The sequence below is a fragment of the Cervus canadensis genome, chromosome 12, assembly GCF_019320065.1.
Source record: "Cervus canadensis isolate Bull #8, Minnesota chromosome 12, ASM1932006v1, whole genome shotgun sequence".
In the NCBI taxonomy this organism is placed as follows: Eukaryota; Metazoa; Chordata; class Mammalia; order Artiodactyla; family Cervidae; genus Cervus; species Cervus canadensis.
This window is the reverse complement of record NC_057397.1, coordinates 10,439,471-10,451,950: the sequence shown is the minus strand read 5'-3', so window position 1 is coordinate 10,451,950 and position 12,480 is coordinate 10,439,471. Positions and strand designations below refer to the sequence as shown.

Below are 12,480 nucleotides of genomic sequence, written 5' to 3'. Positions count from 1 at the left end.
TATGGACTCTGCCTCTTCTTTAGCCAGGTTGAGGAGTCCTGCAGTGAACTTCATAAGGCTCCCAGGGCAGCAACTGGTTTTCCTGAGCAAAAGAAGGCAATGTGCGGGAACCAACTCTGGGGGTCTCCCTCAACTTGGCCTGACGGCACTGTTGTCAGGAGGGCCCCTGGACTGAGAAGATACAGCCCTTGCTCTCCTGGGACCTTACAAGGTCTGGCTGGTGGTCCTTTGAGGCAGTGACCTTCACTGGCCGCCGGCTGGGGTGAAGGCAAACAAGGTCCATAGCTGTTCACAGAAATGTACATCCCCTCCCAGGGCTGACTCAACCTCTACCCGTTTGCCCTTCGGCCTGTGCAAGTCAAGTCCTGATTTCCTAAGACCCTCGCTTTCCTTAGTAGACCGCTCTGCACCTCCGAACCCCCGGGTTAGGAGACAGGATTGGGCAAAGGCAGAGGTGGCCGGCAGTTTCTCACTCCGGTGAGCTAGGCTAGAGCCCGGCGCACGCAAGCCTGGCTGTCTGGGGACAAAGGCGCAGAGACATGTAGACGTGGGAGTCCAAGGTTGCCTTCCGTGCCCGGGCACCCAAGGCGTGTGGTCCGGACCTGGAGTGGCGGGAAGTACCTTGTTCACCCGGTACTTGACGCCAGGACTTCCCCGCCCTGGTGAGCACCCCTACGCTCGTCGCCCGAGACCCCGCCCACTTTCTGCAGGGGCGGGTCCTCGCGCGCCTATTGGCTCTGGACGACTCGCTGTCTCGCCCGAGAGGCCTTCCCATTGGTCTCACGCAGCTCACGTGACTGGGAGAACGAGGGGGCGTAGGCGGTGGAGGAAGGTGGGGGAGAGCGCAGCGAAAACAAAGATGGCGACCGCGCCGGGGTCGGTGGCCGCGGCGGCTGCGGTGCTACGCGCGGGCCAGACCCACTGAGGCGGCGGCGCAGGGAGCGGGGCTGCGGGGTCTCGGCGGCGGCGGCGGCGGCGAGAGGGCAGAGGGAGCGCGCGGCGCCCCTAACCTTCAGCCGCGGGAGCGCGCCGGCACCCGCCCGCCGGGCCGGCCGGCCGCGATGTCCGGCGCCGAGGAGGCTGGCGGAGGCGGCCCGGCCGCGGGGCCAGCCGGCTCCGTGCCGGCCGGGGTCGGGGCCGGGGCCGGGGTCGGGGTCGGGGCCGGGCCCGGGGCGGCCGCGGGGCCGGCGGCGGCGGCGGCGCTGGGTGAGGCGGCGGGGCCCGGGCTCCCAGACGAGGCGGGCCTAGCCGGCGCCCGGCAGCTGCAGGAGGCGGCGGGCGACCCCGACGCGCCGCCCAAGAAGCGGCTACGGGCGGCCGAGGCAGCCGAGGCGGCGGCGGCGGCGGCGGCGGCGGGCAGCGGGAAGCTGGAGGAGCGGCTCTACTCGGTTCTGTGCTGCACGGTCTGCCTGGACCTGCCCAAGGCCTCCGTGTACCAGGTAGGGCCGCCGGCCCGACCCCGACCCGGCTCGGCTCCAGCCCCGCCGCGGCCGGCCCCCCGGCACCGCGTCTCCTAGGAGGCCAGGTCGGAGCCCTGGGGCCCAGAGGTGGGACTCTGGCGCCTGTTCGGAAGGTCCTTTCTTGTCCTCTGGCAACTTTTTTGTTTCCTGCTCAGAACCCGTTTTTTTCTCCTTGCTGTGACTGCCCTTATACCTTGATGGGAACCTCCTGTCTCCGACTTAGACGCCCCTTCTCTTTCCCGCTTCCCCTGTTCTCTTCAGCACTCCCCAGCCCACCTTCACACTGACCCCAGAGAAAGCTGGCGACAGATGCGGGCTCCTCCCCACTTCCCGGCCTGCTCCCCGCAGCCCTGAGCTCCGTAGGCTCCAGGAGCCCCTGGTCTTGGCTCTTCCTCAAGATTTCTTGTCACTTTCTTTGCAGACACCACCGCCCCCCCCCCGCCCGCCCACAAACTTGTCCTCATGCTCGCCTTGTATCCCTTTACCCTTTGCAGTGGAAAAATCCCCTTCCCCTTGTCATTTATTTCTGGAAAAACTTTGAGAAGGGAAGGGCTCACGTCCTTGCCTTCGCCCACCCCTACCCTCACTCCTGATATGGATGAACTGCCTACCTCAAGCCCCACAGCCTGGGCCTCTTCCCCAGCCCAGCCCAGCGCCTTCTGGACCTTCTTTGCCTCAGACTGGGCTCCTGCCCGGTCCCTCCTCACCCACAACATGCCTGGCTTCCTAGGCTACGGGCGCTCCAGGAGGTCTGTTGACTTTCTTTATATCATCTGAAGAGGCAGCCTAGTGGCTGGACTCAGAATCCTTAACCAGCTCAAGCCTACCAGAGAGGGTCCTTGTCCCAGGGGGATCCTATTCATGCAACACGCAGCAACAGGGTCACACTCTGGTCCCAGGGTCACTGTGCAGTGTCCTGCTCTCTCCGCTGTCTGTCTTTTCCACACTCCAACCCCCATCTCTGATTTCCCTCCCACAACTGCTTTGAGGAACTCTTGTCACCTTTGTTTGCATTTACAGGAGCTGGACATGACTGATGAGGCCTTGCCCCCTGCTTGCGCTCAAATTGGGGGCTGTGGTGAGAAGGCCATTTTTGTGCTAAAATAGTGCAGGGCTAGTGTGGATTGTCATTTCCCAGCCTCTGGATCTCCAGCTCCTTCTTGCTCTGGCAGGTGGCTGCTTGGGATGACCCCAGTGTGCCCGGATCATGGAGAGAGAAAAGAGGAGGCATTGGTGGGGAAGTGGATTGAGTTCCTTGGGAGAGGACACTGGTTTTCCACTCACCTTCCTGGGCTTTGGGAAGCTCCTGGCCAGAGGTCCTAGCTCACGGGTACCACAGGCCTCCTGGCTAAGTACAAATGGGGGTAGTGCTTCTCATAACCCCCTCAGGCTTCGGGGTGCACCTGAGGACCTGTCCTTTCTCTTACCCTTTTTGTTTGCCCATGACCTTTTGATTCTTCCAGAAGGACTCTTCCCTGGGCCTTGAGTGAGACACTGGGAAGCCAAGTCAATGGTGCAGAGTCCCAGGGGAGTTTGGGGGTGCATCGTCTCTTGTCATGTGAGTGGCTGGAGCTGGACCTGGTGTGAGAGCAGACCATGCGGTGCTGGCTCTTGGTCCCCTCAGTGTAGAGAGCTGTATTTCTGCCTCTGGCCAGAGCTGCTGGTGACCAGGCCTCTGAGCCTGGCCGGTTCAAACCGGCCCACACTGTGCCGGGAGCTGAGGTCTGTCCTGGCCCGGCTGGAGGCAGGCGGCTGAGCAGCTCTGATGCAGGGTGAAGGCACTGCGGCCTTGTGGGCGGTGGCCTTACCCATGACCTCGTGGGCTCTGCTCAGTGCTTCCCCAGGAATGGGCCTGCTGAGCGAGGAGAGCCACGGATGGTGCCGGCGCTGGCCCTCTGCCCCACCTCCATCCTTCCCCAGTGACACCAGGCCTTGGCAGGGAGTGAATTTCCTTTCATCTCTAGAGGCTTGAGAAAGCTTTAGAGCATGTGGTCAGTGGGAGAGCCACTGGCTATGGAAGAGTTGACCAGAGCCCTGCAACAGATCAGAACTCACTTTGGCTCCTCGAAGACTTGCTGTGGGATGGGGGCCCCTGGTGTGGATGCCCAGCTGTGCCCACACTGGAGCCTGGGGTGAGTGGGTCCCTAAGATAAGGTTTCTTGATCGCTCCTTGCTGCGAGCAGTGTTCCAGGTCACCTTCACAGCCACCCTGGATGGGGTCATTGATGGGGGAGAGGTTGAAATGGACCTGGAGCCCTGTGCCATTTTCTCCTGGGAGGATCTGGGCAAGGATGGCATGGGTCCTGCATGTACTACCTTGAAATGAGTGGACGCAGAGCTCTCTGTGTGTCCCTGGTTGGGGCCCACTGCTTGCCATGTCTTCCTGGCCTGGGCTCAGCCTCTCCACTTCTGCTGGCTGGCTTGGTGAGTTACATTGATGGGCTGTCTGGTGCGTTCACCTCTGGTCTTGTGGTATATTTTGCTCTCTGTTCCTACAGGCAACATTTAGCCTGACCTCACCAGGATACATGCCTTGGGGCCGGCACCAGCCGTGCCATGCATCTGAGGGCTGTTGCAGTTGGTGCCCAGTTCTGGGGGTGAGGAGAAGAGCCAGTGACCGTGCTGAGCCCTCGTGCAGTGCCCAGTGCTGGAGTGACTGTGTCTCCATAGGCCTCTGGATGTGGCTGGGCAAACAGGAACTCGAGAGCATGCTCTCTGGCCGCCAGCTCCTACCTCCGTGTTTCTGGGGAAGCCTGGGTAGTGCGGAGAATAGACACGGTGGCATGCGTGGGCCTGGTCACCTGTCCCTGATGGGAGCCCCTTGCTCACACCCAGCCCGCCACACCACCTGGCTTGGGAATCTTGCTCTGGAGTCAGACCAGGGCGCTCAGGCAACTTGTTCTCACCATGGCCTTTGTTAGGTGGCGTCAGGTCAGGATTACAGCAGGTATGGCAGGTGCTGGCTTTGCTGTTCTTATGTGGGTGTTAGATGCATCCTGACAAGGCGTGCCAGCCGCTTTCCAGGCTCTTGGGTAGGCACAGCAGCGGGCAGCCAGGTGGGGGTAGGAGGCCTGGGGTGCAGCTGGGACAGGACAGGAGCTCTGCGCTGGGTGCGGTGGGCAGCGGTGCTGCGCCTGCTCTGCGTGCAGTTCTGGGACCCCAGGGCGCTGTGACCTGGCTCCTCTGCCACCTTCAGGGGAAACATAGCTTCAGCAGGTGGGCCTGGGGTGCTGCCCCCACAGCTGACCCCTGACCCCCATCCCGGCTCTCCCCAGCCCTTCATGCAAGGCAGACTTGTCCCTGACCCCACTGATGTCAGCGAAGGCCCTGAGCCACAGACCGGCCTCTGGAGGATGGGCCCAAGAGGCTCTGCCACCCTGACTCAGTTCTCAGCCAGGAGAACACCTGTGCCCCTGTCAGGGTGGAGGAGTTGGGGCCTCTGTCACGGGCTGTGGCGCCAGCTGGCCTGGTGCCTAGTCCACTACCTCCGGCCTGAGTTCCCTCCAGTCCTTTCCTCTGGCGCCCCTTCTGCCTGGGGCCCTCTCTGGTCCTTCCCCTCCTGCTCCTGTGGGCCCTGGTGAGGCAGCACCCCGGGCCGAGGCCATCCTCTCCCTGCTGCGGGATGCCTCTCCCGCCCCACCTGCCCGGCCAGTGGCACCGTCTGCCCCGGGGGAGGGCTGAGGCCGTGCTGCTGTGCCTTCTGTCCCCAGCGGGCCTCAGGTCAGCCCAGGGCCTCAGCCACCTGGTGGGCGGTTGTGTGGGTGAAAGGCCTGTCAGGCAGGGGTGGCTCCATCTCTGCCCGGGTCCTGGCCAGCATGGGTACCTGCCTTGGGGATCTTGTGAGTGCCTTGCCTCGGCGCCTGTTGACCTGCCCGGTGCCACAGACTCTGTTCGTGGTGATGTTGAAGGGGTCTCCCAACGGGGCTGCCCACCCACGTGGCTGGGGGTCCTCTTGCCCAGTGCCGAAACTGTGCTAGCTCCCACTTTGAGAACCTATCTGCTTAGCCGTCCACGCCAGGGGAAGAGCCAGTCTGTGGACACAAGAAGTTGTGCTTGCTTGAGCTGGCTGTCACTTGAGTTACCATTTGGTCCAGGCAGCACTCCTGGTCCCCGCCCAGGTCCCCGAGCCTCGGGGTGGGGGTCCAGGGGCTGCTGGCCCAGAGCTTCAGCCCCGAAACCTGGGGGAAGGTTGGAGTCCTGGCTTGCCCTGAGAAGGGGCGTTCTGTGTTTTTTGATGAGAGAGGTCGAGGAGACCTTGGATGGAGTATGCAGGGGTGTGAGGTGCCATTAGGCCCTACTGGGCCAGGTGACGGGGGCGGGGCAGTGGTGAGGCTCTAGCTGAGCTGAGGGGCACTTAGATGGTTGATGCTTCCACTGCTTGGAGGGTGGGCTGGTCTCGTGAGTCTGGGTTCTGAGCCTGCCTTTACTGGTAAGCAGTGGCGTTTAGGGGGCATCCAAGGGTTTGAGGGGACCATGCATTCCAGGCTATAAGGGTTACTGATCAAGGACTTGATCAAGTACTGAGGGCACTTTGTAAGACCTGCTTTTGTCCCAAGGCCCAGGGCCCAGGGCTTTTCCTCAGGAGTGCAGACACTGCCTCCAGCTCCCCCAGGGAAAAGTGGTTCAAGCAGAGGCCTGACCTACACGGCCTGGGTGCACTGGCCAGGTGATGACCTAGGGGGCAGGTGCTAACGCCCCCCTTCAGGGCTGTTGCAGAGGAACTTGGCTGGAGAACCCAGCGGGAGGGAGGGCCTTTGTTGAGGCAGGCTTGTGCCTGGAGCCCTTCCTGAGGCTCCTGGGCAGGGGTGTGCAGAGGCCTGCTGGTGGTGGCAGAGTTAGTTCTGTGCCCTCGTGTGGTCTTGTCATACCTCTGCTGCACATGGTAAGACCAGCTTGTTCTCATTGCAGTTTTTTTTTTGCGGTGGGGCGGGTGGCACAAGCTTATGGGATCTAGTTCCCCGATCGGGGGTCAAACCTGTGCCCCCTGCAGTGGAAGCACAGTCTTAACCACTGGATCTCCAGGGAAGTTCCTTTGCCTTATGTGCTTGAGAAAATTGAGGCCCAGAAAGGGAGGTGACCAGTCTATGGTCGTCCTGCCGGTGGCCTGTGGGGTCTGGCCAGCCTGGAGCCCCCTCCCCAACCCTTCCTGTCTCTCAAGTCTTCCTGGCAGGTGGTGGGCAAGCAGCCCAGGCTGGGTGCGGCAGGAGCTGCTCTGTGGCGGGCCCAGGCTCTCCGGGGCTTGGCCCTGGCAGTTGTGTGGGGCACTCCAGCCTGCCCTGGCTGGTGCTGTCCATCAGTGGCTTGGCACACAGCCAGTGCTGGGCTGAGCCCTCTGAAGCCCAGCTTCTGGCTGGGCAAGAGGCCCGCTGCCTCGGCCAGGCCTGTGTGCAGAGTCGGGTCTTGCTCGGGGGTCCAGGGGGTCCTGGATGTGGGGAGGGCTCAAGTGTGGTAACTGCAGACAGACCAGCAGGCAGGTCACCCGTTGTCCCCCCAGAGAGTGTCCCTCGGGTGGCCGGTAAGGGACTACCTGTGGGTGTGTGCTTCTTCCTCAGCCAGGCCAGCAGCGCTGGTGTGCTGTGTTCCATCTGAGAGCTGAGCTCTTAGGGCTGGAGGGGCCGTCACCCTGTCTCCCCAGAGGCCAGGAGAGGCCTGGTGCCTGTGTTAGGTCTGGAGGCTCCTGGGGGCCGGACGGGAGCTGGCCTGGAACAGGGTTGCTCCTGTAACCCCCGGGTTCTAAGGGGAGGCCTGCAGGTCACCCCGTCTGCTCCCGAGCAGTGGGCTTTCAGGGCAGGGCCGGGAGTGAGCGGTCACACACTGGGCAGCCTTGCGTCCCTCACGAGATCCCTGGACCCCATCCCGAGTCTCTTGCCCTCAGGCCCACGCCCTGGCTGGACCACCAGAGACCAGAAAAGTCAGCTGGGCCGGGCCTAGCAGCAGCTGTTGCTCTCCACTCAGACCCTTGGGCTCTGCCTCAGGGCATCTACAACTAACGTTGGCCACACAAAGGATTGTGGGGACCCAGGCCCTGGGGTCTCAGCGGCTGGTCTGGCTCCCTCCCTGAGGTGCTGGGCAGGTGTGTGCTGCCTTGCCTGGCACTTCCTCCCGTGAGTCAGTGGTCAGGTTAGCAGGTCCTGTTCGCCTCTCTGCCTCTGGAGGCCACAGCGACTGTCTGTGTGGATGTGGCTCGGTGCAGCCAGGCCTTTGGGCCCACCCGCGCGGGGGCGTGGAGAACACTCCCGACCTGGGCTGGCGGCAACAGCCTATGGTGCCCGGACCCCACTGTCCTCTCCACTCAGATCTCTCTGGCTTCTCCACGACTCGGGGGTGGACGGAACAGATTCCTTTTCTGCCTTGTCTGTTCTTGGCACCAGCCTCACTCCCACCCTCAGCCAGTCCGCATATCCAGAGCAGACCCTGCCAGGCTCCCCCCTCATCTCACACACTTTAACCTTTCACCTGACTTATAAATTGAGATTTGAGTGCGGCTGATCTACGGCACTTGTGTGGACCTGAGTTCTGTGTCTGAGGCCTTTGTCCCTGGCCCTCTGTCAGCCCTCAGCACATAGTCCCCTCACCCACTAGACCCCAAACATGGCCTGCGGGTGCTGAGAGCTCATTCAGCCTCCTGCAGGCCTCAGCTCCGTGCCTGGACCCTGGAGCGGTGGGATGGAGGCTGGTGTTCACTGAAGACCCATCTTTTGTGGGCCTGGCCTGGCAGTAGCCCCAGTTGTCTCAACTGCGTTGCATCCCACTTGGAGAAGGGTCCTGGGCCCCAGGGGAGCTGGTGGGCACACTGTCCACCTGCTCATCCTCTGCCCTGGGCATCTCACAGGGGAGGTGGGTGCGCGGTGGCGGGGGCACCACACTCCCTCCCAGGCTCAGCGACCACCCAGTGTGCCCCAGAGGACATGGCTTGTCTGCTCCTGCACCTCTGGTTCCCTTGTGGGCCTCTTCTACCCCAACCCTGTGAATCCCTGCAGACCCGAGCCCACAGCCTGTGTGTGTCAGCGGCACCAAGTGGGTGCTCTGGGGATGTGTGGAGCACCCTCCCTCAGTGAGGGAGCTGAGCCGCAGCCTGCTGTCCACACACCAGGCCCCCAGGCTGGAGGGGAGGTGGACAACCGCAGCGTTTGGGCCTTGGATCCACAGGCTCAGAAAGGGAGGGGCCAGCTCCAAGGCCGAAAGCCAGCAACCCCCTACAGACGTGCTGCCCTTGTGCCTAGCCCAGACTGAGGGCCTCCCCATCTGCCCAGGCTGTGCTGTCAGCCATCAAGAAAGCCGCTGGCAGGAGCCAGCCCCTCGAGGGGGCGGCAACTGCCTTGCCACCTGTGCTGGCCCAGGAGGCCAGTGTGGCGGGGCCTGGGTGAGGGCATACCTGCTGAGGGTGGGAAGCTCGCCGAGAGCACGTGCTCTCAAGGCGTCCCCAAGTCAGGCTCTGCTGGCGGCAAAGGCCACCTCGAGACCCGCCCTCCCCACGGGGCTGCGTGGGCTCCAGAGGCCAGCCCTGTGCTTGTCAAACCGCTGCCTGCCCGCAGCCCCTGCAGGTGCAGCCCCGGGAGGGGCCGGCCGTGGGGCGGGTGTGCCTCTGCCTGGTCCCGCAGGTCCGTGAGCTTCATCTCCCTTTCCTTCTCCGCAGTGTACTAACGGTCACTTGATGTGCGCTGGCTGTTTTATCCACCTACTAGCAGATGCCCGGCTGAAGGAGGAGCAGGCCACGTGCCCCAACTGTCGTTGCGAGATCAGTAAGAGCCTCTGCTGCCGCAACCTGGCCGTGGAGAAGGCCGTGAGCGAGCTGCCCTCTGAGTGTGGCTTCTGCCTGTGCCAGTTCCCCCGCTCCATCCTGGAGAGGCACCAGAAAGAGGAGTGCCAGGACAGGTGAGCATCTGGACGGGCTGGCCTGCCCGCCTCCAGGCCCTGGCAGGGCGGGGTCAGTGGGAAGCTGCTGGGACAGGCAGGAGGCCCCACAGACGGGGCTTAGATCTGCATCCGGCAGCCTCTGGAGTCACCCTGGTCCTCCAGGGTTCCTCATGGCCGTGTGGTGACTTCTTCCTTGGAGCCTGTCCTTGGTGTTCCTGGGCCAGTAGAGTGTGGCCAGCCCAAGGGCTCTGGATTGGCGTGAGGGGGCACTGGTTCTCCAGTCCCCTAGGGGGCCAGGCCACTGAGCCTCCCTGGAGCGGAGCAATGCAGGGCTCAGGACCACCGTGGGGGGCCCACCCCGGTGGGTGTAGGTGGTATGCACACCCACAATTCACACATGCCCTGCTCCTTCCCAGGCACTCCTGAGCTCTGACCCCTTCTCGGGGCCGGCACACAGGGTATTTGTCCAGGGACCAGTTTGCGTGAGCAGGGCTGGGTGGAGGTGCCCCCTGGGGTGGCCACCTTGCGTGGGCAGGGTGTGACCACCGTGCTCACCGCCTCCCCAGGGTGACGCAGTGCAAGTACAAGCGCATTGGCTGCCCGTGGCATGGCCCTTTTCACGAGCTGACGGTGCACGAGGCCGCCTGTGCCCACCCAACCAAGACAGGCAACGAGCTGATGGAGATCCTGGATGAGATGGACCAAAGCCACCGCAAGGAGATGCAGCTCTACAACAGCATCTTCAGCCTGCTCAGCTTCGAAAAGATCGGCTATACAGGTGAGGCGCCCTGCCACCCGCTGCACCCCACACGGGCTGGGGCAGGGCCGGCAGCCAGGAGCCGGGGCAGATGCACCCGGTGGCCAGGCTCTGGACGAGCTCCTGGCGCGTGGGAGGATGCCTTGGGGAAGAGGGCTGGAGGCCGAGCAGGGGGGCTGGGCAGGACCCCAGGGGCCCTTGCATGGCTCTGCAGAGGTCCCTCTCCCTGGCGTCCCCACCCTGGTCCCATGACCCCGGCAAAGTGGTGTCCTCACTGAGGGGGGCTGCACGGCCTTGGGACAGGTGGGGTCTCACTGGAAGGTGGGTGTGTCTGGGTGGCTCTGGGAGCTAAGGGCCTGCCCTGCGGAGCCAGGGGCAAGAGGAGCAGTCGTCACATCGGGTCCTGCCGACAGGCAGTTACTGCAATGGCCGCAGGCTTCCTGAGGCCAATGAGAAGATGGGCAGGGCCAAGGCTCCAGAGCGAGCTGAGGGGGCCCAACTCAAACCGCAGAGCCGGGAGTGGACGCCCAGGGATGGGCAGGCTGGACTGCGCCCAGGCCGGCTGGATTTCCTGGGCTCTCCCGGTCACCACCACTGCGTTTGGACACTCTGGGGAGCAGGAGTCAGGCCAGAGCTCGCTCTAGACAGAGGATGGCAGGAAGCCTGTGCTTGCTGGAGCTCACGCCAGGCGGCCAGCTCCACGTCAAGGGCAGTCAGGCAGCAGTCAGACCGCGCTGCCTGGGCCGGGCCTGCCTCCGTGCGGGCCTGCGGAGGCCCAGGGAGCCAAGGGCCTGGCCTCAGCAGCAGAAGGCTGTGGTCCTGGTTAGTCATAGCCTCGGCTGCCGTGGTGGGCACCGTGTCCCAGACCACCCAGGCCAGGCCTGGAGAGTCGCTGTGGACCGAGGTGGCGTGACTGCGGCGTGGCCGGGAAGGGAGGACTGGCCGCCTCTGCAAAGGGACTTGCCGGCCGCGGGCTCTGCCATGAGGACTGTGGCGGCGGTCACCGCTGACCGGGGGCCCTGCGGCCAGCTGGCGGAGCCAGGACTGGGCCCGCCACGGGGCTGCGCCTGGAGGCCCAGCATGGGCTTGGGGGCCATGTGCCAGCCCGGCCGCTGGCTTTTCTGGCAGCTCTGTATCGGAACCAATAAAGTACACTTTTTCACAGAACTGCATCCTTTGTCTGTGTGTCTGCTTACCCCAGCCCCCTGGGTGGGGCCGCTCCCCCTGCGGGGCCCCGGGGAGGAGAGGAGGGGCCAGTGGGGGTCCGGCCACGTCGGCCACTCTCCCCTCGCAGCCTCTGGGCTCCCTGCCGCTAACGAGTGTCACTTCTGTTTGTAGTTGTTCCCCCAAAGCTTGCGTGCGCCTTCGTTTGCCCTAATGGGTTTGATTTGCCTTGTGACAAGTAGAGCTGCTGTGTCTGGGTAAGTTGCCTTCCTCCCTGGCCGAGCCCTTCTCGGCCGGCCGGGAAGGCGCCACCCTGGCCCTGCCCCCTCTGACCGCCGGCCCCCGGCCTGTCTGTCTCCACAGAGGTCCAGTTCCGGCCATACCGCACGGACGACTTCATCACGCGTCTGTACTATGAGACGCCTCGGTTCACGGTGCTGAACCAGACGTGGGTCCTGAAGGCACGCGTGAACGATTCGGAGCGCAACCCCAACCTTTCGTGCAAGCGCACCCTCTCCTTCCAGCTCCTGCTCAAGAGCAAGGTCACCGCGCCCCTGGAGTGCTCCTTTCTGCTGCTCAAGGGCCCATACGACGATGTGAAGATCAGCCCCGTCATCTACCACTTCGTGTTCACCAACGAGAGCAACGAGACGGACTACGTACCGCTGCCCATCGTCGACTCTGTGGAGTGCAACAAGCTGCTGGCCGCCAAGAACATCAACCTGCGGCTCTTCCTGTTCCAGATTCAGAAGTAGGCGGCCCTGCCCACGCCCACTGCCGTGGCTGCACCGCACCATTGCCCATCTCAGTGGAGAAGGGATGGAAGCGAACCCTGGGACGTCTGCATGCGTGTGCGAAGGTGGGAGCCCCCTCGCCCTCTGCCCCACCTCCTCTGTCCTGGGCGCCGGAGGCTGGGCCCCTGAAGAGGAGACACTGCTCGGGGACCCAAGGGGTGTGGCATGGCTCAGCTGCCTGGCCCCAGCCCCCAGCGTGCAGTGGGCCCCACGCCTGCTCTGGGCTGCACGGCAGGCCACCCACAGCTCCTGGGCCGGGCTCGGGGGCGCTGACCACAGACAGCGTATTTGATTGCAATTAAAAAGGCACCCTTGTTTCCTACTTTCTGTTTTGTTCAAGAGGAAGGCGTGGCTATAGTTGGACAGGACGGGGTCTTCAGTTTGGCCAGGGTCAGAGCCCACCCCCCAGGAGAGACTTGGAGTCACTGACTGCTCTGTCATAGGCTTG

General features: G+C 63.6%; 1 protein-coding gene across 1 annotated transcript; it reads left to right on the top strand.

Moving 5' to 3' along the window:
• The first annotated feature begins 838 nt into the window (after positions 1-838).
• CYHR1 (cysteine and histidine rich 1) lies at positions 839-12,354 on the top strand. Its single transcript, XM_043484396.1, has 4 exons — positions 839-1,439; positions 9,097-9,335; positions 9,884-10,095; positions 11,602-12,354. The coding sequence occupies exons 1-4, from the start codon at positions 1,062-1,064 to the stop codon at positions 11,991-11,993; spliced, it is 1,221 nt and encodes a 406-aa protein (XP_043340331.1). The 5' UTR covers positions 839-1,061; the 3' UTR covers positions 11,994-12,354.
• The last annotated feature ends 126 nt before the right edge of the window (positions 12,355-12,480 follow it).